This window comes from Vigna unguiculata, chromosome 8 (assembly GCF_004118075.2).
Source record: "Vigna unguiculata cultivar IT97K-499-35 chromosome 8, ASM411807v1, whole genome shotgun sequence".
NCBI classification, from domain to species: domain Eukaryota; kingdom Viridiplantae; phylum Streptophyta; class Magnoliopsida; order Fabales; family Fabaceae; genus Vigna; species Vigna unguiculata.
The window spans coordinates 11,057,852-11,084,974 of NC_040286.1; the positions used below are offsets into that span (position 1 = coordinate 11,057,852).

The following is a 27,123-nucleotide window of genomic DNA, read 5'->3' on the forward strand; positions in this document are numbered from 1 at the left end:
AGGGGTCAGTGCAGATATTGTTTTACTGGAAAGAGTGAGCGCCATCGACCGGGTATGCCACGGTCAAGAGGGGGCTACCGAGAAATTCTTTTATATGTACATGTGTCATTTTTCTCAGCTTCATATACGACTACCTTTCGACGACTTTACTATGGGTGTGCTGCGGGCTTTGAATGTGGCGCCTACTCAACTACACCCTAACAGTTGGGCTTACTTACAGGCCTTCCGCATTCTGTGCGAGTCGCTGTACTTGGAGCCTTCACCTTATGCGTTTTTGTATTTCTATGATACCAGACCCCGGAGGCCGGCTACCTGGTTGTCATTGATAAGTCGTCCTAGCATTAGCAGGTTGGATGCATTCTCCCAATCTTTCAAGCACTTCAAGGACGGATACTTCAAGGTTGTGGTGAAGGAGGGAGGTGAGCCGCATTTCCTGAATGCGGATGAGAGTACAAAGTTCCCTTTTAGTTGGACCAATAACCCTTCGCGTTACAAGGATATGGGGGTGGAGGAGTTGTCGTCTGGAGATAAGGAGGTGGTGGGGATGTTGTTAAGATTTGTGGATAAGTTGCCCACTAAGGGCTTAGTTAGGGTTTATAATTCGGTGCATCCGATTATAGATATTGAAGGTATCTGTTTATTACTTAAAATGTGTTAATGATGCTAAGTTGTTTTGATCCGAGTTGTGATATGTTATTGCAGGACATATGGCACAGTCTGGCAAGAAGAACTTGGCGCTCTTTCAAGCGCTGAGGAAGGAGATGGCCGCCAAGGCCAAGGAGGCTGGGAAAACTGGTGTTCCCAATTTGCAGGAATCTGTGGTGGAAGTACACGTTCATGGCGGCACGAAGAGGAAGGCTGAGCTTCCGCCTCGACCCGGGAAGGGTAAGGATGTGAAGAAAGTGAGGGCAGCTATTCTCGGGTCAGGTGATGGGGCGGGGTCGGCCAGAGGCGAGAAGTTGCCGGAAGCCGGGCTAATTGAGTTGCCGGAGATATGCGTGAGAAAGGACATCTCAATTAACTTGCCAGATACTGTTGTGAATTCCATCGACAATATGGAGGTTGATCATATTGTGAGAACCATGGTTGAGTTTGGGAGTAAGGCATTGGTGTTGAGTAGACGTGTGGGGTCCTTTTACAGAAGGGAAGTGAAGGAGGCGGGAGGGCTGCAGGATAAAGTGGACAAGTTGGCGGAGGAGAAGGCGGCGTTGGAGAAGGAGAAGAAAAGTTGGGAGGCTGAGAGAAAGAGGTTGGTGTCGTGGAAGGTTCGTTGTTTAGATTCTGAGGAGAAATTGAATAAGCGTATAGGGGAGCTTGAGGAAGACTATGAGGATTTAAAGGACAAGTATGACGGGGCTGTTGGTGAATTGGATGACTTGAAGAACAGTGTTATTCAGGAGCATATAAATGGCTTTGAGAAGGGGTTGCGGCAGGCGGCCTTCTTTTATAAGGAAGTGGATGCCCTGGATTCAAGGTTTGATGTAGATAAAGACGTGGTTGGTGGAAAGCTGGTAGGGGAGGATGAAGAGGGTGGGGAGGAGGTTGGGAATGAGGTGGCCGAGGCAGAGAAAGATGTGGATGCGCCCGTGGAGGATGACAAAGCAGCTTAGGATGTAGTTTTTATGATTGTTCTATTTCGCAATGAATCCTAAGTCTGTAATAACTCGTACAATATTTTTATTTGTTTTTAATGTGATGCCTCTTGTGGATATATGTTGTGGTTATTGATAATAGCATGTGATAGGAATATGCGATATGTTGTGTTGTATGCGTAGGGGAGCATTGTTGGCGTTTGTATGTTAACCACGAGTAAAGGGTGTTCGACCCAGGCCGCTTACTTGTGGTAAGGGTGGGGAACTTAAACGAATTAAGCACAAGTAAAGGGTGTTCGACCCAGGCCGCTTACTTGTGGTAAGGGTGGGGAACTTAAACGAATTAAGCACAAGTAAAGGGTGTTCGACCCAGGCCGCTTACTTGTGGTAAGGGTGGGGAACTTAAACGAATTAAGCACGAGTAAAGGGTGTTCGACCCAGGCCGCTTACTTGTGGTAAGGGTGGGGAACTTGAACGAATTAAACACGAGTAAAGGGTGTTCGACCCAGGCCGCTTACTTGTGGTAAGGGTGGGGAACTTAAACGAATTAAACACGAGTAAAGGGTGTTCGACCCAAGCCGCTTACTTGTGGTAAGGGTGGGGAACTTAAACGAATTAAGCACAAGTAAAGGGTGTTCGACCCAGGCCGCTTACTTGTGGTAAGGGTGGGGAACTTAAACGAATTAAGCACAAGTAAAGGGTGTTCGACCCAGGCCGCTTACTTGTGGTAAGGGTGGGGAACTTAAACGAATTAAGCACAAGTAAAGTAGTACAGAGTTATGAAGTAGGGAACCACTCATTTTATTAATTGAAATGGGGGTGCCTCGTTAAAACCTCCTTGGCCAAAACCCTCCTTAGGGAAAAAAGACCAAGTGAGGAAAAAGAGTACACCCGTGGTTACAAGTATGGATCTGCTTATGGTGTATGTTCAACTGAAATAAAACTTGAGGTGGGATACATTCCATGTGTTGGGGATTTCTTCCCCGGATAGTTGTTCTAGGCGATAAGCCCCACCTCCTGTGTCTTCTCGTATGCGGTATGGGCCGTCCCAATTGGCGGAGAACTTGCCATCCTTCTTTCTAGCACTACTGGCCATTCTCCATACTAGGTCTCCTATGACAAACGATCGCGGGTGCAAGTTTGCGTTATATTTCCTGGCGGCTCGTTGTTTGGCGGCGAGATTACGTATTTGGGCTTTTTCTCTGAGTTCGGGAAGGAGGTTGAGATGCAAGGCCATGTTTTGTTGGTTATTAGCTGGGTCGTATAGTTCTCGGCGCAGGGATGGTTCGCCAATTTCTACTGGTATCATGGCGTCTGCGCCATAGACCAGGCTGAAGGGGGATTCGTTAGTTGACGATTGCGGGGTGCATCTGTAGGCCCATAGTACTTCAATTAACTCTTCTGGCCATCGGCCTTTAGCGGTATCCAATCTTTTGCGCAGTTCCACGAGGATAACTTTGTTTGCCGCTTCCGCCTGCCCATTGGTCTGCGGGTGTTCTACAGAGCTTGTGATATGTTTGATGCCCAAACCGGTGTAGAATTTTGCTAGTTCCTTGTCAATGAATTGTCGGCCGTTATCTGTTATGATGGTATGCGGTATGCCATATCTGCATATGATGTCCTTCCACACAAACTGCTGGACTTACTGGGCCGTGATGGTGGTCAACGGTTTGGCTTCAATCCACTTGGTGAAGTAGTCAACGGCTACGATTAGGAACTTAACCTGTCCTTTGCCGGGTGTGAATGGGCCTAGGATGTCCATCCCCCATTTAGCGAACGGCCAGGGGGACAGTATGTGGTGTAGCTGTTCTTGTTTTTGATGTATAAGGTTGTCGTGCTTCTGACATGGTTTGCACTTTTTAACGTAGTCTTGGCAGTCCGCCTCTATTGTAGGCCAGAAGTACCCGGCTCTGAGAATTCTTGTGGCCATGGTGTGAGCGCCTGAATGATAACCGCAGATCCCTTCGTGTAGTTCCTTAATGACGTACTGGGCTTGTTCTGGCGTGACACATTTAAGTAGGGGCTGGCCGTATCCGCGTTTGTAGAGGTCGTCGCCTACCATAGTGTACCTGGCGGCCTTGGCCAGCCAAGTTTTGTCCGCGTCGGCCGGGGGTTGCGAGTTTTGAGGTACTGGATGTAAGGGGTGGTCCAGTTTGGGTTTTGGGTAGGGGTGGGATTGTCGGACGAGGGGTGGGTTAGCGTTTGGCAAGTGTGTGTGACGGAGGGTGTGGATAGTGTTTGCTGTAGCAAGGACCGGTTGCGGCTTTTGAGTTTGGTGCTGGCTAACTTGGAAAGGATGTCTGCTCTGACGTTGTCGGTTCTGGGTATGTGTTCGATGCGGACTAGTTCGAAAGCGGATTGGATGATTGCGCGGACCAAATGGTAATATTGTTGGAGGACGGGGTCTTTAATTTGGAACTCGTCGTTCAGATGACCTACTGTGAGTTTGGAGTCGGTTTTACATGTTAGCTTTTTGACGCCTACTTCACGGGCTAGAGAGAGACCGACCAGTATAGCTTCGTATTCGGCTTGATTATTCGACGTTTTGAAAGCGAAATGGAGAGATTTCTCAATGAGGATGTCGTTGGGGCCTTCCAGTACGATGCCGGCACCCGCACCCCTTGGGTTTGAGGAGCCATCTACATGAAGCGTCCATTGGTCCTCGGTAGGTGTTTGTTGTAGGTCGTTGACGAAGTCCAAGAGACATTGGGCTTTGATGGGGCCGTGTGGTTCATAGCGGATGTTAAATTCGGAGAGCTCCACGGCCCATGACGACATGCGCCCGGCTAAGTCTAGTTTTTGTAATATTTTCTGAATTGGATAATCGGTCTTGACGGTTATGGTGTGGTTTTGGAAATATGGACGTAAGCGGCGTGCGACGTGGACCAAGGATAGGGCTAGTTTTTCTACCATTTGGTATCTGGTTTCAGGGTCTTGGAGTGTCCTGCTTACAAAGTAAACAGGGTGCTGGGTGCCTTCTGCTTCTTGGACAAGGGCAGCGCTGACGGTGTGATCGGTGGCCGTGATGTACACTAGCAGGGGTTGGCTAGTGTCAGGTTTGCGGAGGATGGGGGGTGAGGTTAGGGATGCTTTGAGCTTGAGGAATATTTGTTCACAATCTTCAGTCCACGTGAACCGGGCGGATTTCTTTAGGAGCTAAATTATGGGTTGAGTTTGTTCTGCTAGTTTTGGTAGGAAACGAGATATAGCTGTGAGGCAGCCAATTAGTCGCTGTACTTCTTTGATGGTGGTTGGGCTACACATCTCGATGATAGCCTTGCATTTTTCGGGGTTGACCTCTATGCCGCGCTGAGTTAACATGAAACCGAGGAATTTACCCCGGTCCACGCCGAATACGCACTTCTCAGGGTTCAGGCGGAGGTTGTACTGGCGCAATGCGGAGAAAACCGCCTCCAAATCTATAGCGTGTTGATGATGGCTTGGGGATTTGACGACCATGTCATCGACGTAGACTTCGACACATCGACTTGTGAGGTGGCTGAAGACTTTGTCCATTAGCCGCTAGTAGGTTGCCCCAGCGTTTTTGAGGCCGAAGGGCATGACTCTATAGAAGTAGTTGGCATCGTCTGTGATGAAGGCGGTCTTGTGCATGTCTGCTGTGGCCATGGGTATTTGGTTATAACCTGAGTATGCGTCCAGAAAGCTAAGTACTTTATTTCCTGCCGCGCCGTCTACAAGGCGGTCGATGTTGGGTAGGGGTAGGCGTCGCGAGGGCATGCCTTGTTTAGATCTGTGTAGTCCACGCACATCCGCCATTTACCATTGGCTTTCTTCACCAAGACAACGTTAGAGAGCCAGGTGGTGTAATGCACTTCATCTATGAATCCTGCGCTCAGCAACTTGTCGGCTTCTATTTTGGCTGCCTGTCTGCGTTCTTCACCAAGTTTGCGTTTTTTCTGAGATACGTAGCGGGCTTCTTTATATACGGAGAGCTTGTGGGATGCGACGTTGGGGTCTACCCCTGGGAGGTCGGCGGCTGACCAAGCGAAGAGATCCGTGTTGTTTATAAGGATGGGTGTAATTGTGGCACGCTCATCAAGACTTAAACCAGTGCCCAAGTTGATGGAATGGCCGTTGGGGAGTCCCAGGGGAGTTGTGTCCTCGACTGGTTCGAGGCAGGCATCTCGGCCTATTCTGGGATCAAGGTCTTCGCCGGATAAGGCTATGCGTGAATTAGGTGGTCGCTCGATGTGGTTTGTCTGTTGGATTGGGAGTTGGGGCCTTAAGCTTGCCATGTAGCATTCGCGTGCCAAACGTTGGTCGCAGTGGATGGTTAGGATATCACCGGATGGTGCTGGGAACTTCATGGCCAAATGCGGGGTGAAGACGACTGCTCCGAGGGTGTTGAGGGAAGGACGGCCCAAGAGTATGTTGTAGGATGTGGGTGCGTCGACTATTAGGAAGCGGATTGGGATTGTTTTTGTTTGGGTTCCTTCCCGAAAGACGGTATGGAGGTCTATGTAGCCCCGGGTAGAGACTTGTTCGCCGGAAAAGCCGTATATGGGCTCGTCATATGGGATCATAGCGGTGTCAGGGAGTTGCAATTTTTGGTAAGTGGCCCAGTAGAGGATGTCAACTGAGCTGCCTTGATCTACCAGTACTTTTTTAACGGCATAGTTTTCGATTTCAACTGTGATGACCATGGGGTCGTCTTGTTGGTGGTCGAGGCCGTGAAAGTCATCATCAGTGAAAACGATGAGGGGCATACGTCGTCTGTGGTGGGTTTGGGTGATGTGGTTGATAGATTGTATGTGGCGGAGGTGTTTCTTTCTGGCAGATGAGGTGGAGCCTCCGCTTGCGAAGCCACCAGAGATGGTGTTAATAGTACCTCGCAAGGGGGGGTCGGCAGGGGTGATGTTGGTGTGGGCGGGTTGTGAGTGTTGGTCATTGGGTTGGGCGGGTTGGTTATTGTGGTTGGCACCGCTTGGTTGTCGTCTGTGGTCGTGTCGTGGGGGGTGGTGGGTTCGAGAGGAGGTGTGGTCATCTCTGCGGACGAAGCGGCGAAAGTGGCCGACGCGTACCAGTTCTTCGATCTTATCCTGTAGCGCTTTGCACTCTTCTGTAGTATGACCGTGATTGCGATGGTATCGACAGTACTTGGTCATGTCAGCGTTAGGAGGGGTGGTTGTTTTGCGTGGTGGGGGGAGGAGGTCAGCTTGGAGGGCTTCGTCAAGGATGCGGGAGCGGGCTACTGTGAGTGGGGCGTATCTGGTAAAACGTGGTTGGCGGGGTTCACGTGGACGGGTATCGGGGCGCGGGTGAGGCTGTGGGGTGGGGTTGGGTAAGGGGTTGGGATTGGGGGTGGCGGTGTTGGCGGCATAGTCGTTGCAGAATTTAGTGTGAAGGGTTTGCATTTCTTCCATGCGAACGTAGTCAGCGGCACGCAACTTGAGTTCGTGCATGGAGGTGGGTGGGTGAAGGTAGACGTTGTTAGCGAAGGGTCCGGGTTGCAGGGTGAGGGTCATGCATTGGAGTATCATTTCCTGGTTAAGGTGTGGTGTGCGAAGGGCTGCTTTACTGAAGCGGTCGATGAATGTTCTGAGAGGTTCATTGGGCTCCTGTCTGATGCCTAGTAAGGACATGGTGGTGGTTTGGTGAGGGCGGCTGCCGGCGAAATGTGTGGAGAACATGTGGGAAAGGGTGTCGAAATTATCAATGGAGTAGGGTGGGAGGGTGGTGAACCACTCTAGGGCGGGGCCTTTGAGTGTTGTGGGGAAATCTTTGCAGAAGACTGCGTCCTGGGACGTATACAGAGCAACGTGTGTGATGTAAACTTTCAGGTGTTCATTGGGGTCGGTTTCGCCAGTGTAGCGATCGAGGTTGAATGGTTCCCACTGGGTTGGGAGAGGGGTGTTAGCGATAAAGTCTGTGAATGGGTGGCGGCGTCTAGGCTGGTGGGGAGGGAGAATGTGGGGTGGGAGTGGGTGGTTGATCATGGTAGGGAAGGTGGAGGTGATGTTATGAGGGGGGATGTGGGTTGTGGGAAGATATGGGGGTGGTAGGGTGGGACGTACGCAGTGTGAAGCGTAGTGGGTATGTTGTGGGGAACGTGGGTTGTTGAGGGTGCGGTAGGTCCTGGGTGACCTGGTGGGAAGTGTTGGGGGTGTGTGGTAGTGAGAGGGGTTTGTTGGGTGGTGGTGAAGGTGTGGGGGGTGGGGTTGTATTCACTTTCTTCCTCTGTAGGTTGGAAAGCCGGAGACTTCACAGCTTCAGAGGTCTCTTTGGCTTTTCCTTTCAGGTCGGCATCTGCCTCGATCTTCCTCCTGAGGCGGGAGTTCTCTTGTTTGAGCGCTTCTATCTCTTCTGCGTTGCGTTTCTTCAGGTTTGCAAGTTCTTGTTGCATCTTCATCTGGCCGTCTAGGATGGCGGCCAAATCAGGGGTGACGCCAGGAGGTCCAGAGGGACCAGCGTTAACTTGCTTGCTAGCTCCAGCTTTGCTGCGGGTAGAAACCATCTTCAGAGAAAAGCGGGTACTAAGGGTGTTCGTCTCGTGTCCCACGGTGGGCGCCAATTGTTCCTGCAGAAGGACAAATAAGATAAGTTAGGCACGAGTGTCACCTTACCATGTAGTCCGCTATCTCCTTAGTTGGCCTCTTCCCATTCAATACATGTCGGCTTGAACCCAGGAGGGGTTACCTGCAGAAGAATCTCCGAAGCTCAAGTAAGTCAAAGCTCTCAAAGAGTCAAATCAGCAATTAATGAATGCGTACCTTTAAATGATGGGGTCCACGTGTATTTATAGAACATTAATGACGTTTGACCATTGCATGGGCTGGGTTTTGACCTGGGCCCTAGCTTGGGCCATGAGTGGGCCTGGGCCCCAAAACTGGCCCTGGGGACCTATTGAAGGAGGAGCATCGATGTTAGCTAACTTTCTAGGTAAGTAGTCGGCCTTGACCGGCCACTTGCCTAGATGTCTTGTGCTGGTGGTGTCCGGGCACTAGATGCTAGGCGGTTTTGATGTGTATATTTGTTTACTTGGTTGAGTTTGGCTAGGTACGGTACATTTATCTTTACTAAATAGTCAAATACAGTAAATATATCATAATTTTTTTCTCACGATATTTGATTTTTACTTTAAGTTTTTACTAATGTAATAATGTAAATATTTTACTACTTTAAAATTTTGTAAAACGTAAACATGTTTTTTTTTTCACGTTAATAATAATAATGTATAGAAATTTTATGTTTATGACAGTATTAAAATATTTCAATTTCGTTCTCTGCTCACAGTGTACATTTTTTTCACATTTCATTATCGCGACTCCTTTTATCAACACCACGTCTTCTTCACATTTCAACGTCTTCTTTTGATGACTATTGCATCGCGTCTTCCCTTGTTAATCGTTCTTTGTTTCTGCTCCCTTTTCCCTCCAGTATGTTCAACCTTTCTCTGAAATTCCTAAAACCTCTGTTTCCTCCGCGAAAGTTAAGAACCTTCAATTTTTGTTGTGATTCAGATCTGTTCATCACTGATTTCAGACCAACACTTGCTGGTCTGATGATTCCCTGAGTTTTTCCGGCTATAGGTATGTGTTTACCCAGTTTCTAGGGTTTTGACATTTTTAATTTCGTTTCCATTCAAGTGTGGATTGGAAATCATATCTTCGACTTCATCCCCTAATTGTTTTTTTTTTCTGCTTTGTGTGTGATTTTAACTTTATATGCTATCAAAGTTTTCATGTTTAGCGAATATATACGAGTTGAGAGGATTTTAAATGTCAGCAGTGTTAACTGATGGTTTTTGTGAATAACTTGCATTCTCAAAGATTCAATGTTGCTTTTGTTCGTTTTTTTCTATTTTAATTAAACCTTGTTGTAGTGTTGTAAGCTTAGTTTCATTAGTTTATCGTTGATAGGAAATTGTAAGTAGGATATTATTTTAGAGCACCATGTATTGTTGTAGTAGTTTTAGAAGCTTTAAGAAAGTAGTTGAGAAGGAAATGAGAAAAACTAAAATGGAACTGGAGAATGATTGTGGTGGGGCTGATGTATAGTCAATGAATTTGGGAAAGAATTACATTTTAGCTAATGATGAATGGCAATAGTAAAAGAAATTTAAGGTACGAGCGAGAGTACAAATATGGGTAACTTTAAGGTAAAAGAACTAAAAGTAGGAAGCAAAGGTAAGAGAGGGAGTACAAATAGTAAAGTAATTACCTCCTACAAGCCAATAAAAGAAGTTAAAAATTCGTAATATGTTATTGCGCCAATACAAGTTGGATGCCATAATGATTATAATTTGAATAGATTATAATACATTATGGTGTTTAGAATTATTGACTTGAATTTTAATACTTTAATCATTGACTTGAAAAAGAGAGAAAATATGCTAAAAGATTGAGTTTAAGGAATGATGTAGGTTGTTGTACATTAAATTATCTTCCATTCTCCTTTATACCTTACGTGTTTTATGCACATAACTAAACATACATATATCATTAAAAATTAGTTTGTAGTTCTTGTTTCTTAGCTTTGACTTTGTAATGTGTCCGTTTGGTAAACATATATATATACCAATAATGAATGTTTCTGGCCAATTTTTTTATCTCAATTGCAGCTTGTATCCAAGATGTTGCATTATGTTTGGCTTGTCTCCATTTCACAGTAAAGTTCCTTAAGTTGAGGCGCGTAAGCAAGATAATTCTTCTTTAGCTATATGTGATGTTCTCATTCCTTCAATATTTGAATGCATACATAACATAGCTTAACTTGTCTTTGTTGATTAAAGATCGCCAATTAAATTGTTCTTATATATATATATAAATCAAGAAAACTCACACCTTAGAAGTGATTAAATTGAATCTTACTAATAAAGCTTTTAAAAAGAAACAAATTACATGTATAAATATTTTTTCTTGAGTCTTATTATCTCTTGGATAAGAAAATGAACCAAAACTTTGTTTTAGTTTATGCTTTTCCAATTTAGTTTTTTTTTTTTTTTTTGCAGTTTTAGTGAATGTTTATGGGCTAGAAATGTTTTTGCTTAATTTTGTTTTAAGTCATAAGTGAACCATTGTTTAACTTTATTTTATAGATTATTAATTACTTAATAAAACTATAATTTTAATTCATGTAATACTATTTTCAATTATTAATTGCTTAATGAAACTATAATTTTTTATGTATTACATTAAAGGTGATGGATAAGGAGTGGACTAAATTTCCAAGGATTAGTAATGAGTATATAAAGGGTGTTGAATCATTTCTTTATTTTGCTTACACAAGAGGAAGACCTCAAGGACGTGAGATTTTATGCCCATGCGCTAAATGTAAGAATTGTATTTGGGCTAGACGACACGTTATCTACGAACATTTAATTATCACAGGATTTCTTGAAGGGTATGATCTTTGGGTCCATCATAGAGAAGAAAAACCTTCGCTCACTAGTAAAGATGAAGACATGATAGATAATGAAGATTCACATGATGATATTAATGCCTTATTGTATGACACATTTAGAAATGTGGTAGAAGAAAAAGAAGGCAAAAAGGGTCCTCACGATGAAGCTAGAAAGTTCTACCAATTGATTAATGATGCAAATCAAGAACTCTACCTTGGAAAGCTTCTCCACTTTATCTTTCATCATTCGACTATATTTATTAAAATGTCTTCATGGTTGGAGCAATTATTCATTCACTGACCTCTTACAACTACTAAAAGAGGCCATGCCTAACTTGAATATTCCTGAATCTTTCAACAAAACGAAGAGCATGATTACTGATTTAGGTCTTGATTATAAAAAGATTCATGCATGTCCAAAAGATTGCATGTTATTTTGGAAAGACAATGAGAATTTAGATGTTTGTAGTATCTGTAAATCTTCACGATGGAAAGAATTTCCTGAAGCCAATTCTGAGGTTGAGGGCCCAAAATATCAGCATAAAATTCCTGCCAAAGTATTGCGGCACTTTTCATTGGTTCCTAGACTTCAAAGACTGTTTATGTGTTCGAAGACTGCTAAGTTAATGAGGTGGCATGAAGAAGAACGAGTAAAGGATGGAAAAATGAGACATCATGCTGATGGTGAAGCTTGGAAGAGCTTTGATGGCCTTCATGAAAATTTTTTTGTTGACTCACGCAATGTAAGACTTGGTCTAGCTAGTGATGGCTTTAATCAATTTAGAACCATGAGCATATCTCATAGCACATGGCCTGTCATGATGGTTGTGTACAACCTTCCGCCTTGGTTGTGCATGAAACCTGAATATACAATGTTATCGTTGTTGATTCTTGAACCACAATCAATAGGAAATGATATTGATGTGTACCTTTAACCTCTAATCTAGGAGCTGAAAGAGTTATGGGAGTTGGGAGTACAAACCTATGATGCTTCAAAAAATGAGACATTTCAAATGCATGCAGCTCTTCTATGGACAATTAATGACTACCCTGGGTATGTTATGTTGTCTGGTTGGAGCACAAAAGGAAGATTAGCTTGTGCATATTGCAATTACAACACTAATTCATCCTACCTAAAACATAGCCATAAGATGTGTTATATGGATCATCGCGTCTTTTTACCAGTGAACCATCCTTGGAGATTTAATAAGAAGTCTTTTAATGGAAAAAAAGAACTGAGGTCTACACCACACATGCTAGAAGGGACAAAAATTCTAGAGATATTAAAAGATTTTGTCAATGAATTTGGAAAGAATGGAAAAAAGTTAAGTAATGGTCCATGGAAAAAGAGATCAATCTTTTTTTAGTTGCCTTACTGGGCAACAAATAAATTTCGTCATAATTTTAATGTGATGCACATTGAGAAAAACATATGTGATAGCATTCTGGGGACTCTTTTGGATATTCAAGGGAAGACAAAGGATCATGTTAATGCACATTATGATTTGCAGAACATGGGAATAAGAAATGATCTTCATCCAAGAGAGATTGGTAAAGGTCGGGTAGAGTACTCACTAGCTTGTTTTACAATGAATGCTTATGAGAAATCTAGCTTTTGTGGTGTTTTTAAGACTACCAAATTACCATATGGAAGTGCATCAAATATTTCAAAATGTGTGCATGTTAATAATAGGAAAATCTCTGGTTATAAAAGTCATGATGCACATTTCATGTTGCATTACTTATTGCCAGTGGCAATAAAAAACACTATGCCTGATATAGTAGTTGAACCTCTAATTCGATTTGGGTCATTCTTTCGCTTTATATGTCAAAAGGTTATACATTTGCAAGATATGGATTACTTGGAAGCAGAAGTAGTACAAATACTTTGTCAGTTGGAGATGATTTTTCCACCTAGTTTTTTTGATATAATGGTTCACTTCCTATCCATTTGCCAAATGAAATGAGATTGGGTGGACCCGTTCAGTTTTGCTGGATGTATCCCATTGAAAGATGTTTATGTAGACTGAAAAGTTATGTTCATAATAAAGCTTATCCGGAAGGTTCTATCGCTAAAGGGTATTTCGCAGAAGAAGCTTTAACATTTTATGGAAAAACTCATCAACTGAAAATGTGGAAAAAACTTTTGAATCAATGTTTGGAAAAGAAAAGCCTGGTCGGGTTTGTTGTTATGGCAGGACTGTGACCCCATCATTATTTAAAAGAAATTAAGAAATTGCTGCAATTAAAAAAGGATATGATATGAAAATAGATGGGATGGCAAAAAGGATTGAAGGTTTGGAAACAATGATGACACTCATACTTAAGCAACAAAACCCTGATTTGAATGAGGATGATATAGAACATATGATGTCATTAGCTTTTGGGAAAGAAAATAATGCCATTGCTCCATGTTCATCTGCTTTCACTCATGTTCCTTGTTTTGACCAGGTATAACAACATGCTAAAAATTTGCATTCAATGTTATAATTTGGGTACTTTGTATTTATCTTATTTCATTTACATATTAGATCATATTTTGAAAAGCTTGATCAATTTTTGTTTATTTTTTTAGGTTGATCAAGAACCTCAAGAAAATGTGTTGCCTATAAACAACAAACAACATTCAAAATGTGTTGTCTAAAAAGAATAGGCAACATTTAAAATGTGTGGCCTATTCTAACACTATAAGGCAACAATTTTGTAAATTGTGTGGCCGTTAGTACAAAACCTGTTGCCTATAACCTAAGCTCATAACCATATCCTCCACACCTACAAAATTGTTGCCAAAGTGTTGCCTAAAGTTTAGGTCACACTTTTTTAACTTTAGCCAACACTTTTTACCCGCTGCTTAAAGTGGAAAATGGTGTAGTGGAAGTTATGCAATCTTAAACATTACCGGTGTATGATTGAACATAGTCAACTCAGAAGGTAATTAACCTTGATAATTTTGATAAAAGAAGTTCAGGATTGCATCAAGTCTTTTGTCATGTTCTTCATTTCATTTATTTTGTTCATCTAATTGTGACTTTAATGCAGGGACCTATATTAGAACACAATATATTATGAAAATTGTAAAAAACAATAAACATTATAAAACACTCAATCTATCAAAAAAAGTTATATTACATTTCTTACTTCTACTTATAGAGTCAAAGAATAACTTCAAAACAATTATAAAAAATGTTAATAATGTCCAATAATATTCAACGCAACAACAATTCCAATCTTGGCATGGCAATACAAAGCAAACATCATATTGCTACATATGAAATTGAATGTTCAATAACCTGATTTTGCAATTCTGAATAAGAAGGACAAGATGAAGATGTCAAAAAATGGAAATTCCTAGTATATCTAAACATAGAAGAAGGGCAAGGTCCCAATCCCATTCTTTGGACATGACAACAATGTTCTTGACTTCCTAAAGCATGAGCTAGCGAATCTTCAATTGATATATCTTATGAAAGGGAAGATGTATTTGTCTAACATTCGATTCGATTTAGTATTTGTCTTTAGTAAACTTATGCTTACTCCAATCTCTCTTGCTCCATCATTCACAAATTCTCCATTAGCATGTTTATGTGTTGCTACCCAACCTTCTCCCCCACTAACTTTGCGACTAAGCTCTTGCTCTTATCACTACAAGAAAGTTACGTATTAGCGAGGAATAATCCCTAGCTAATCCCCCGCAAAACGATTTAGCGAAGGATTAGCAAGGAAATAGCGAAGACATTACGCCATAACTAAAATATAGGTAGCTAAGTAGCTAGAGAACCACTTTGTCACTAATCCCTAGCAAACTAGTTGTAGCTAATCCCTAACAAATTGATTGTAGCTAATTCATAGCTAATCCTTAGCAAACAGGTTGTAGCTAATCCCTAGCAAATTGGATCTAGCTAATCCTTAGATAATCCCTAGCAAAGTAGGTGTAGCTAATCCTTAGCTAATCCCTAGAAAACAGGTTGTAGCTAATCTCTAACTAGTCCTTAGCAAAGTGGTTGTAGCTAATCCCTAGCAAACAGGTTGTAGCTAATCCCTAGCAAACAGGTTGTAGCTAATCCCTAGCAAAATGGTTGTAGCTAATCACTAGCAAATAGATTGTAGCTAATACCTAGCTAATCCCTAGCAATATCAACATATGGCTTTCTGCTCTTATCAATAGAATCTTGGATGACAGATGTTGATGTGCCATCTCCCCATTTCTTCTCACCATGAAGAGTCCAATTTACATAACCATAAAAAAATCCATGATGATACAAATGTTTCTCCATATCAAATGATGTCTCCCAATAACGATTTCTACACCTTGTACAAGGACAACGAATATGTCCTCTTACATCAACAATTGTTGGGTCTTTAGTAGCTATTCGAATGAAATCATCAACTCGATTCCTAAATTTTTCCCTTATCATGCCAGATCGATCCTTTCTCTGCAACGTCCATGTTCTATTAGGTCTCATGACTTGTCACTGGTTTGAGATACATTAAAATAATAATAATTTCAATTGAGCTAGCAATTAAAACAAATGAATACCTAACCCTGAACACATTGAATATTAATTAATGACCTCATCATGATACTATTATAATGCACATTTCAACAGTAAAAAGAAAATAAAGAAGAAGAAAAAAATTAGTAGAAACAGAATGTGATAGATGGGATAAATATATCATGAGGAAAAAAGAAAAATGAGAGAAATTACGGTGTAAAAATGAAAGGTTAAACCATTATAAGATGTTCTAAACACAAGATGTTCTAAAGGTTAAACTTGTTCCATCTTATTTATGTGAGAATACATTATAAAATTGTAATAGCATGCAAATACATTTGTGCGAAAATCTACCTTAAATATTAGTCCGCGACCATTGCTTAGAGAATCCAATATAGATCGAACCTAATGGGAAAAAATATATATGAAAATAGGTTACTAGTGAATGCTAAATTAATTACCAAATAAATTAATTAATATGGCAAACAAAAAAAAACACTACATCAACTGCCAAAGTAAAAGAGTGTTTTCAATTTAAAAATACGTCCAAAATGCTTAATAAGCCTAGTTGTTAGAGAATCTATAAGTTCAGTAATAAGCCACTCCTGATCACAAAACCATGCAAATAAAAGCATATTATAATACCTTGGTTATCACACTCTCTAGATGCTTTAATTATTTTTTTATTGAAGTTTCTATATTCCATTTTTGCAATTATTGTAGATTTTTGTTCTGGCAAATATTTGACATAGAGGTCAAACAAGAAAGCATCGAAAACCAATAAATAAAGTCACTATATGTGGGAAAAACCAACAGAACGTCACAACATCATTCATAAAACAAGAGCTTGTTAAAATAAATATACAAAGTTAAATAAAGGGTATTGTGTTGTTAATGAAAACAAAAACAACTTAGAATTAAAGTAGCATTTTGCTCCCTATGCACCAAAAGGTCAAATGTGTATTAGAGAAACAATAACAATCTCGTAACAAAGAAAGCTAAAATTGTTACACCAAAAAGAAAGCAGAGAAAGTTGTGATAAGAAAGTGTTAATCAAAATCCTTTATATAGATGCATGTCTCATGGAATTAATTCATTATTCGATCCTACTATTAATTATTTTCCTATATACCCCCTTGCATTTATGCATTCTATCTTTATATTAAAGGTTGATAAACACAAATAACTAAAAAATTTCTAATTTTTGGAGCTAATTCGAGTTATCTGAAGTTTTTTTTCTTTTTTTGGGTGGAAAAATTGCATAGAAAGTATAAGAAAGACAAAGTACAACCATAGACGAGGCTTATCCCACCAGGTTGATAAAATAAAAGACAAAGTGAATATCTATAAATAATGAATAAAGAGACTATGAAACTAAGGAATTTGGAGTGAAACTAAGGTATTTTACAGTGTCAAATTGAATTAGGTTCAATTTCCAAATTCTTCCATTGGTAAACAGTATGAATATTCTACCCTAAATCCTCACTAAGGTTGTTTCTTGGTCTTGTAAGATGAATACACTTGTTTTTTGAAATTGGATGGTTTTATGTTCCTTCATTGATTACCGATACACGATTCTTCCAACTACCTTTTTACAAAACATGAGAAACATGCTCTTTTTACTATATTTTATTGTGCCTTAAGGTATGCTTTCCTTTTCTCTTTTATTAATTCTTTTACATTAATTTGACATTATTTTTTATTTTCTTTATAAATACAAAATAATTTTTTATAATCATTTTAGTCCTAAAGTGATCTATCAAATCTTCCTTCTTTCATCTTATTTAATTATGATCTTATGTATTGATGGTCACAATCTTGTTTCAAAGTAGTAAGGCTTATTATGATCCCATGAATTGCTCTCTATGGCCATCAAAAAAATAATTAAAGAAAACAGAAAAGATAAAATAATTATAAAAAAAATGTTCTTGAATAAGAGTGTTTGTGTATATGTAAATCCAAATTCATATCCTTTATATTTCGTAGTTATTGTTCAATGAATGCTTTTAGGATAAATGATACATCTTATCTTAACAATGTATATTGTTATGTGAAAATTGGCCAATAAAAATTGGTAAATGGAAGAAAGATCCAGAAAAAATGGAGCACTAACATTTGTTGTCACTTAAAGGTCTTGTATGCATTCACACTAATTCGTAAAATACAAAAATGTTAGAAGATTGGTGTTTTCCACTGAAAAAAAAAGAAAAGTCAGTGTTTGACAAGTAGATTACATCTGTACATACATTAAAAATCATTGCAAGATGAGGTGTTGAAAACATGCAAGCAGAAACATACTTAACAAGGTATTTAGCTTGCCAATGAAATATTATAAAATATTCAAATATTAACATCAAGAGAACAAAGATATAGGAGTTTCATCCCAACCCTAAACAAGTAAATCATTATGACAATAAAGCATAAAGATAGTAGTTTAACTAGATGGAATAATATAACCAAGTATCCTTGTGTAGAAAAATTTGAATCCATCCCTTTTACGACAAACTTAATCCTATCATTTAGAATGAAAGATCCACAAAAATCAAACATGCCACATTCCTTTACAACATGATAGCCAAACCACGTCTCCTTCTACCATGCATAAGGTATGATGGCACTTATGTAATAAGGCAAACACAAAATAAAGAGAAACAAACAATATGCACTTGGCATCTAGAATCAATTTATTAAACAATATTTTTATTTTCTGTTTATTAAACAAGTTTTCAAACTAAATGCAACCTCTAGAGAAGTTGCAACAACTAGAAAATTTTTGTAGTAGTCATCCATTGTAACTTACATAAATGCCACCTTTGACAGTAACGCGGCGACAAAAAGCTTATGGTAGTTCTCCTTCACCATAAATAGGATAAAGCAAAAGCACTAGGAGCATTAGGATCTGAGTGAAAAATCAACAGCTTACATGGAGCATAAAATTAACAGCTTCATGGAGAGAGACAATAAATATAATCCAGACACTAATAAAGCATCACTACATCAATTCCTAAGGAAACTATATCAAAATTGTACAAAAGAATCTTCAAGTGAAGAATCTACAAAATATAATGTACATTTTAATATAATGTACATACTTTTAATAATAGCCTACAATGCAACTTGAAAGTGCTCTGAATCAGACGCGGCACACAATGAAAGGCTAAATAAACAAATTTCTAAACTGAAGAAATATGATAATGTTGTGCAGAAATGAATGAAAATCAAATCTCACTAGCAAAAAGAAATGGTGAATACAATTTTATCTTGAAAACGAAAGACTCTAACCTCTAACCGATGAAAAAAAGGCGAGTTGGCAGAGCAACCAATCGATCAATCAATCACTCCAAATAATCGTTTCGATAAACTAAATGTGAACTCGATAATGTCTTTGCAACCTTCCCAAACCTGGTTCTCTTTCAAATAGTTAATACATTAGGAATAACATTAGAAATAACAAAGGTCGAGATAATTAACCTAATTTAGGAACCGAACTCGATGTCGATGCAACCTCTTCAAGTTCTCTTCCACACTTCTCGACATTGTCTCCCTACTAAAATCAAAACCCTAATGTTCACAGTTTGTCGTTGTACGAACTCCGACAACCTTCGATGCCTGCGAGTCTCCTATATGAAATGATTTGTTCAACCAAAGATGAAGTGATACGAAGGCAAAATGCAAAGGGATTTGTTCGAATCAAAGGTTTCTGAAACATGAATGTCTTCGACAGTTTAACAACACTTCGTAAAATTAAGTTTAATATCATTTTTAATTTTTTAAATTTAACTACATGAATATCAATTTAATATCAATATAAAACGATTAAGTTTAATATCAGTTTAACTACATGAATGTTTTTAATTTTTTTATTTTGATTTTATATTTAATATCATTTTATTATATATATATATATATATATATATATATATATATATATATATATATATATATGTCAGTAAATCCACTAAAACTAAGGCATAATGGTTGATTTAGAAAGTCAAAAATGCACTAGTGACTTGACAAGGTTAATGAAGAGTAGCTATGAGATTTGAAAAATTCTTATGGTATGTTTGGATAGAGTATTTTAATGAAGCAATTTATTTTTTTGAAGAATTTAAATTTCTTTGTAATAAAATGTTTTGTTTTGATAGAGAAATTAAAAAGTATTTCAAATGCAAGTATTTTTTTTGAAGTATTTCAATTTGTCAAATTAGTAAAAATTCAAATACCCTTAAAATAGGTGGAATTTGAAATTTCTTTTACTCAACCTCACACTGTAGACTCTCTATTAGAGTTGTCAATTTGGCCTAGTCCATAGGTGGGCTTGACGAGCTAGACGGGCCGGGTGGGCCTAGTGCCCCAGACGAACCAGGCTAGCCCGATGACACAAACGGGTTGAGCGAGCCAGAACCCCCAAATAGGTCGACCTGGTCTGACGACCCAAACAGCTCGAGTGGCCCCGACAACCCAAATAGGTCGGCCTGATCTGACGACCCAAACAACTCGCGTGGGCCCGACAACCTAAATAGGTCGGGAGGGCACGATGACTCACACAGGCCAAGTGGGCCCGATGACTCAGATGTGTGAGGTGGGCCCGATGACCCAAACGTGCTCGAGTATTCAAACGGGTCGGATGAGCTCGACGACCCATATGGCCCCTATCAGCCTGCCCAACTGACAAACTTGACCGACCCAATGACCTAAATCAACTCGACGACCTAAACGGGATTGACCTACCCGATGACCTAGATGGACTCCATCGACTTGAAGACCCGGGTGGTACCGACCAGCCGACGACTTAGCCAGGTCGGCCGGCCCAATGACACAGACTGGCCGAGCAGACCCATTTCCAAATTTATCATGAACTCAAAACATAATTAAGCCTAAAACAAATTTTGTTAAAATAAAATTTTATCTCACAAGAATTCAATTGTTTTATCCAAACAAGAAATTAAAATGTAAGGTATTTTAATTTCTTTATCCAAACAAGTTATTTAGAAAATGAAGGAAATTTAATTGCAAGAAATTCAAATACAATGCATTTCAATTTCTCAGCATTGCTGAAATACTTCATTCAAACACAAGGTTAGGGATTTTAGCAAAGAATGACCATAATCTGAAATAATACTAGTAGTGGATCAGCCAAGAGTGGTCACTACAAGAAAATATCATATTATTGATGAAATTTTACAGACTAAAAAAATATGTTGGTAAAACAGGATTTACTGACGAAAAAAATTCATTGGTAAAATAGAATTTACCGAGAAATGTTAGGATTTTAACTACAAATGAAGATATCCGTTGTTAATGAATTTTTCAGCAAAATTTATTGATAATGAATCCTCAGTAAAATTCATCGGTAATGTAGAACTTTTACTAGTCAATGCAAATTTTTGTGAATAAAATTTGTTGGTAAAATGGACACCAACATTTCTACTTTAATTTTAATTGATAAAATTAATTTATAATTAAACTTTTTGAAATTCCATTGATAAATTTATCGATAATTAAATTTTTTAAAATCTATCAAAGTAAGATATGAATAGCATCTGAAATTAGCAAAAAGAAAATTTTAGTTTATTAATTGAATAACATATTTTATTCATACAATAATGATACAAATAAATAATAATACATAAATGATAACTTGTTAGAAACATATAACTGAAAAACTTATTGATTGAGTAATGATATACCAACACCTTCGTATATCATATAATTTATATAATGTTTAATTTATATCCCTTCTTAGTCTATTATATGATTTATTATATTTAAATATTTTGTAATCTCTTTTTTTTCATTGTAGGTGAGAACAAGTGTTCATTTATCGTTTTCCATATTCATTCAAGCTTCACATAAATCTAATTTTGTCAAGTGAGGACTGCACATCTATCTCATCACCACCATTTGCTTCCAATGATTCTTTATAAGTCATCCCAAGGTATTTTTGTGGATGTTCTTCATCAACAAACTCTACGCCCGGGCTGATGAATTTCTCCAACTCAGGTCCATGAAGGGTGACCACAGATATCCTTGGCACTTTATTTTTGTTCACAATAACTCGATGGATGTGACTCTTATACTTTCCATTGGTTAAGACCTAAGTCAAGGTTCAAAAAAGTTAACACAAGAACTTCTTACAAAATTAGTAACTCACAGGTAAAAATGACTTGAACTAAATTTAGTTAAAGTACCTCAAGATGATCACCAAGTTGGATGAGTATGGCATGATGGGGTATATAAACATTGATCCATTTTCCTTGATGTGATAGAATTTGGAGTCCACCATCTACATCTTGCACTAGGGTTACCACAAAGCCAGGGTCAGTGTGTTCAGGGATACCAATTACACCCTTTGACCTAGAATTTGGTGGATAAAGATTCATGGCCATTACATCAAACCCTGACTTCAGGTTCAACTCCTTCTCTATGTAGTCTTCTTCAAACCCTAAGGTTGTGGACACTGATCTTGCCAACCCTGCCACTATATTCCTCATTTCTTTGTGATATTCTTCTAAAATTTTTCTGATAAGAGAAAAGTCCCAAAAAAAATTATCAAATATAAAACAGTAACTACTATAATTTTAATATCTCGTAAGATTAAATTTTATAAGAAAATATTTTTTTTCTATTTTTCTTTCAAATTTTAATTAATAAATAATTCTTTCGTAAATAATTATTTTTTATAATATTATAAAATTTACAAGTATTTTTTACAAAATTTTTTATTAAAAAACGTTTTGTGTAAAATATTTTTAAAAAAAATTAATAATAAATTTTTGCGAACTATTATTCATACAAGAATTTCCAAGTTTTTCTATGAAAAAAATTTCAAACAAAATTTCACAGGAAATATGCCTTTTTTTTTGTGAGTATTATCTTATATTTATACCTAATTCCTGATGGATTGGAAGGAGCATGGAACTTGGGATGTGCGATAACTTTGAGATATTCCCTATTTTCTCCAGCAGATGAGTTTAGGTCCCATCGAATTTTATCAGATGAACCACTTTTTCGGAAGACCCTTCTCTCATCTATGGTTTTTGGATCAAAGAAATCAGAAAACCCCTTTAGAGTAGAGTCTAAAACTTCATCTGGGATGGTGTGGTTTACCAACTGCATCATGCATACGAAGCAATATAATCATATATATCATAAAACATGTTATATATATATATGAAATATTTTAGGTGTAATAACTTTGAAAGAGAAAAGGATTCATGCATAGAATATATATATTAAGTATACAAGGAATGGTGAAAGATTTTACATAGAAGAAGCCATATTCCTGACATGCTTGGCGAAGGTTTTCTAGGGCAAGAAATCGTTGAACAGGGTTATCAGAAAAAAGCAAAGAGTAATCAACCGTGGGTATGTCATCATCTGAAGCAGAAAAAATATCTGCATTGTGCTGAGAAGAAGTAATGTTCTCAACTGGGACAACATTCAATTTAGGTTGAGAAGGGTGTAATTGGGTTATAGTTGATGTTATTTCCGCCATGGAAATGATGTAGTGAGTAAAAGATTGAAAGATTTTCTATAACACTTAACTAATCATATACCTCTCGATTTTCCTTCATATGCACCATTTTCTAGTTCATATATATAAGGGGTCCAAGTGGTGCATCCAGGCTTTTAATTCATTATTATGACCACTTACCATTTCAAAGTGTTTTCTTATCCTAGTTGTATTATCACATGTTTTAACAACCTTATAGTTATAGAAACATAAAATATTCTAATGTGTCGTGATACAACTAGCGCAAGAAGGCTTTTAATAATGTTTTCATACTGTATAACGCGTATTTCTCATGTATCCTAAGACGTATATTCGCAAGTTTTACGCAGAGAAATATATAATGTGTGACGTGTCATGGACCCATGTTGGGCATTTGATAATATTTTCTATCGTATAACAAAATAGTATTTCTCATGTAACTGAGATGTATTCAAATGATGTTAGATAGACACGACAAACTAATGTTAAGTAATTGGAATAAAATAAAAATCCTTCACGTGCGTTCAGTGAGCTCATACGTTTATACAATGAATCAAATAGCCCAAGAGCAGTTTAAATCAAAAGTTTGTTAAGAAATAAAGTAATCAAATTTTTAAGTTTAGGAGCTGATGAATTGTACACGTCGGTTAACATTAATAATGATTAGCATTTTCTCTAAGATGATTTTATTCTTCTCAGTTTATTATTTATTGTTTTATTAGTAAATTTGACATGCTTAGAAGAAAATCAGAAGTTTGTTAAGAAATAAAGAAATCAACTTTTAAGTTCAGAAGATGATCATGATGAAGTGTACACGTTGCTTAACATTAATATCATTAGCAATTTCTCCAAGATGGTTTTATTCTCCACACTTTATTATTTATTCTTTTATTAGTAAATTAGTATGAGACCGTGCGTGCGCACGGATCGATTTTTTTTTTTTTTATTGTTTATATTATTTTTAATTTGTAATAAAATATATTATTGTTTATATTAGACATGTCAAAGTGGGCCAACCCGGTTCATACGGGTTGGCTCACCACGAGTCGGGTTAAAAATGAGTGAACCCAACCCGGCTCACTTTCTGGTGAGCCAGAAATTCTGTAACCCGGCTCAACCCACCACGGGTTGGTGGGTTAAGTGGGTTGGCTCACCAACCCACCTAAAAAAATTATTTATTTATTTTTTTTAGTATTCAAATATTTAAATAAATTTTTAAGTAATCCATGAAATGACAATCATAGTAAAATCAAGAACCAATATTTTGATCATGCCCACCACCAATATATGAAGAATTATTTTCAAGAAAATATTCATTAGTCTAAGGAAGCATGGCTAATATTACAAATTTTCTGTCATGCTATTCAACAAAATATAAATAAAAAACTATATATTTTTTTCATGCTAATTTAGAAAAAATTGTTTATAAGACAGTTACTTGAGTAATTTACTATAAAGATTATAGTTAAAGATTAAAGTATCAACATATATATAACTTGACTATCAAATTAATTAAACATTTAAACTATTCAAATATAATTAAGCAATATTTTAGCGTTTAAAAATATGAAATTGTGAACAAATATAATAGGAATAGTAAACAATTATTAAAAAAATTAAAAGAAAATTAAAAAAAATTGTAAAAAAATTGTAAAAAAAATGTTAGTGGGTTAAGTGGGCCAACCCACCTTCAACCCGGCTCGAACCCGTTTAACCCGTGGGTTAAGTGAGCCGGGTTGAGTCCAACCCACTTTTGAAAAAGTTGAATTTTTCTCAACCCAACCCGGCTTGAACCCGTGGTGAGCCGGGTTGGCTCACGGATTGAAACTCATTTTGACATCTCTAGTTTATATCTGTTGGAATTTAAGTTGAAGCTTTTTCAAATCTTAATTATTTTTCAAATTTTTTTAATTTATAAACATATAATTTTAATTAATAAATACAAATCTATCAGAAATATGTTGGATGAAAATATATCTTTGTAAATAAATTATTCAATAATATTTTTAATCATAATAAGTAAAATAAAAATTCTAAAATTAAATTTATTTTGTTGATTTGATGTTTTAAACTTAAGTTTAAATATGTAAAATATTTAACAATAACAATATTTTTTTCACATATGTCAGTAAAAGTGAATTAAGCAAGACTGTGATATTAAACATTGTTTGATGGAAAACTAAATTTAAAAAATAATGCATGTCCATGAAATGAATCATAACATATGCTTGTTATCAATAAAAGTCTCTTTTGGTGGAAGAATCCAAAACCATTAATATTAGGTAAAAAGCAAAAGGCCTTATTTGATTGCAAATTTCATTTCATAATTTATTTTATTGTTGGGTAGTATTGTGTTGAAATTGTTTTTTGAGCTTTTGAGGAAGAAGATGTCTCACAGTAAGGGTCCCAATTTTAAAAATTTAAATTTCTTTCAGAGCTTTATGTCATTCCTTGAGCTTAATGAGGTAAGTCCATGTTCATTTTGTTTTCGTTGGTTTGTGAATTTGTTCAGTTTTTTTGTGTATTCATCATTTGTTTAATTTTGATATGATTTTTCTTAATTTTAGTAGTGATAGAGTTCATTGTTACTTGAATGTTCATTTTAATCGTAATTTGTTACAGTTAACATTTTGTATACTCTTTTTTTTTGCATGTTTATATAGTTATATATTAATCTTTTTTTTGCAGTGATTATAATGCTTGTAGTTTATGTTCATTTCTTTAATTTTTTTTAAGGAATTTATTACGTTTTTAGAACGATTTTATCGGGAATGGACCAATTATTTGATGATTGAACCCAACTATTTTTGAGATCCCAAAGGTAATATGTTGAATATTAAGTTTGAGGACTCCCTTCTTTATGACAGTAAGTTTAGGGCTTGTGATAAAAATTTAAATTTCTATGATTTGGATTACGATGTGTATTACGTCTCAACCTTGTTCTTTAGGGATCGCTACTTTGAGATGAGGTTATTTCATGTAGATTAGGTTGAACTTGATTATCCCAATCTAGGAGATATTGAGTTGGCGGTTGACCCTATTTTTTGTTCGAGATTCTTTTCATCCTTCATAGTTTACTTTTCTCCATCTCAGGTGAAGTTTTGAAACGTTTTTTTTATTATTTTTGTTGTTCGATAAACATATTGTATAATGTTTTGTTGATATTTGTTGACAGGGGTTGATCATACTGGATAATACGTTCCAAATCTTCTAAAAGGAGCACGTTGTATTTGGTAAAACAGTGGAATTGTATGATCCTCTGTCCATGAAATTTGAGGTTGAATTGGGTAAAATGAAGATGGCAGTCTGGTATTGGAGTTCTTATTAGTTATTATGATTTGATTCATAGGGTTACCTTTAGTTTAAATTACCTGGGTGATAATAGATTTGTATTTAAGATGTTTAGCTCAACAGGTTTGTAAATGAGTTATACTCCAAAGTCGAGTATTGAGGCTGAGGATAAGATCAATGTTGTTAATTTGGGTGGTGAAAACTCCATTGATTTTCCACATGTTGTGATGAAAACTTTAACTACTCATGATGTCAGAACATCATTCTTGGTATAGCCTTTTATTATTTAGTTTTGGTTATATATTTTAATGATTGTGTTGTGTTCGATTGTTGCTGGTTATCTGGTGTGCAGTTATTTAGTTAATATGTTTTTATCCTCTTTTTTTTCAATAACTCGGGACAACTTTTGTTGTTAGAGCTTTGTTGGAGAAAAGATGAAAGAAATATGTTATGTCTGATGGGGGATCGAGATCTTCGTCATGCCAAGTTATATGGTGTGAAAGGAGTCCAAATCAATACTATCTAACTTGTGGGTGGAAAACCATTTGCAAAGAGAAGTAGTTATATGTTAGAGATGTTATAAGAATCGAGGTCAACAAAGAAGATGACTATTTGATCAATGTTAAAAAGGTGTTAAATTTTTTCAGTTGAAGTTGGTTAAAAGGAACCATATTTTCTCTTTTTTTTTGTGATTTCTTATATTGATGTTTGCAATTTGCCCCTCATAGTTTGGTACAGCTCCATATGTTGTTCTGTTCTCCTTCAGCTGGCGAAGGGCCTCCACATACTGCATGTAAGTTGTAAGGCCCAATTTTTCTGCCCTAATGTTTAAGGGCTGCCTTTAATCTAATGGGCCTAAGGGCTGGCCCAAAGAGGAAAACTAGACCCT

At 37.4% G+C, this 27,123-nt stretch overlaps 1 protein-coding gene across 1 annotated transcript; it reads right to left on the minus strand.

Annotated features, from left to right (window-relative positions):
* Window positions 1-21,235: 21,235 nt before the first annotated feature.
* Window positions 21,236-23,009, minus strand: LOC114195315 (flavanone 3-dioxygenase 3-like). The gene is made up of 4 exons (XM_028085735.1): window positions 22,716-23,009; window positions 22,338-22,561; window positions 21,640-21,970; window positions 21,236-21,545 (listed from the first exon to the last, which is right to left on the minus strand). The coding sequence occupies exons 1-4, from the start codon at window positions 22,944-22,946 to the stop codon at window positions 21,297-21,299; spliced, it is 1,035 nt and encodes a 344-aa protein (XP_027941536.1). The 5' UTR covers window positions 22,947-23,009; the 3' UTR covers window positions 21,236-21,296.
* Between the last annotated feature and the right edge of the window lie 4,114 nt (window positions 23,010-27,123).

Coding starts and splice junctions, on each gene's coding strand:
- LOC114195315 (XM_028085735.1), bottom strand. CDS start 22,946: ATGGCGGAAATAACATCAACTATAACCCAATTACACCCTTCTCAACCT. Junction 21,971..22,337: donor TCCAATCCATCAGGAATTAG/GTATAAATATAA, acceptor TTCTCTTATCAG/AAAAATTTTAGAAGAATATC. Junction 21,546..21,639: donor AACTTGGTGATCATCTTGAG/GTACTTTAACTA, acceptor ACCTTGACTTAG/GTCTTAACCAATGGAAAGTA.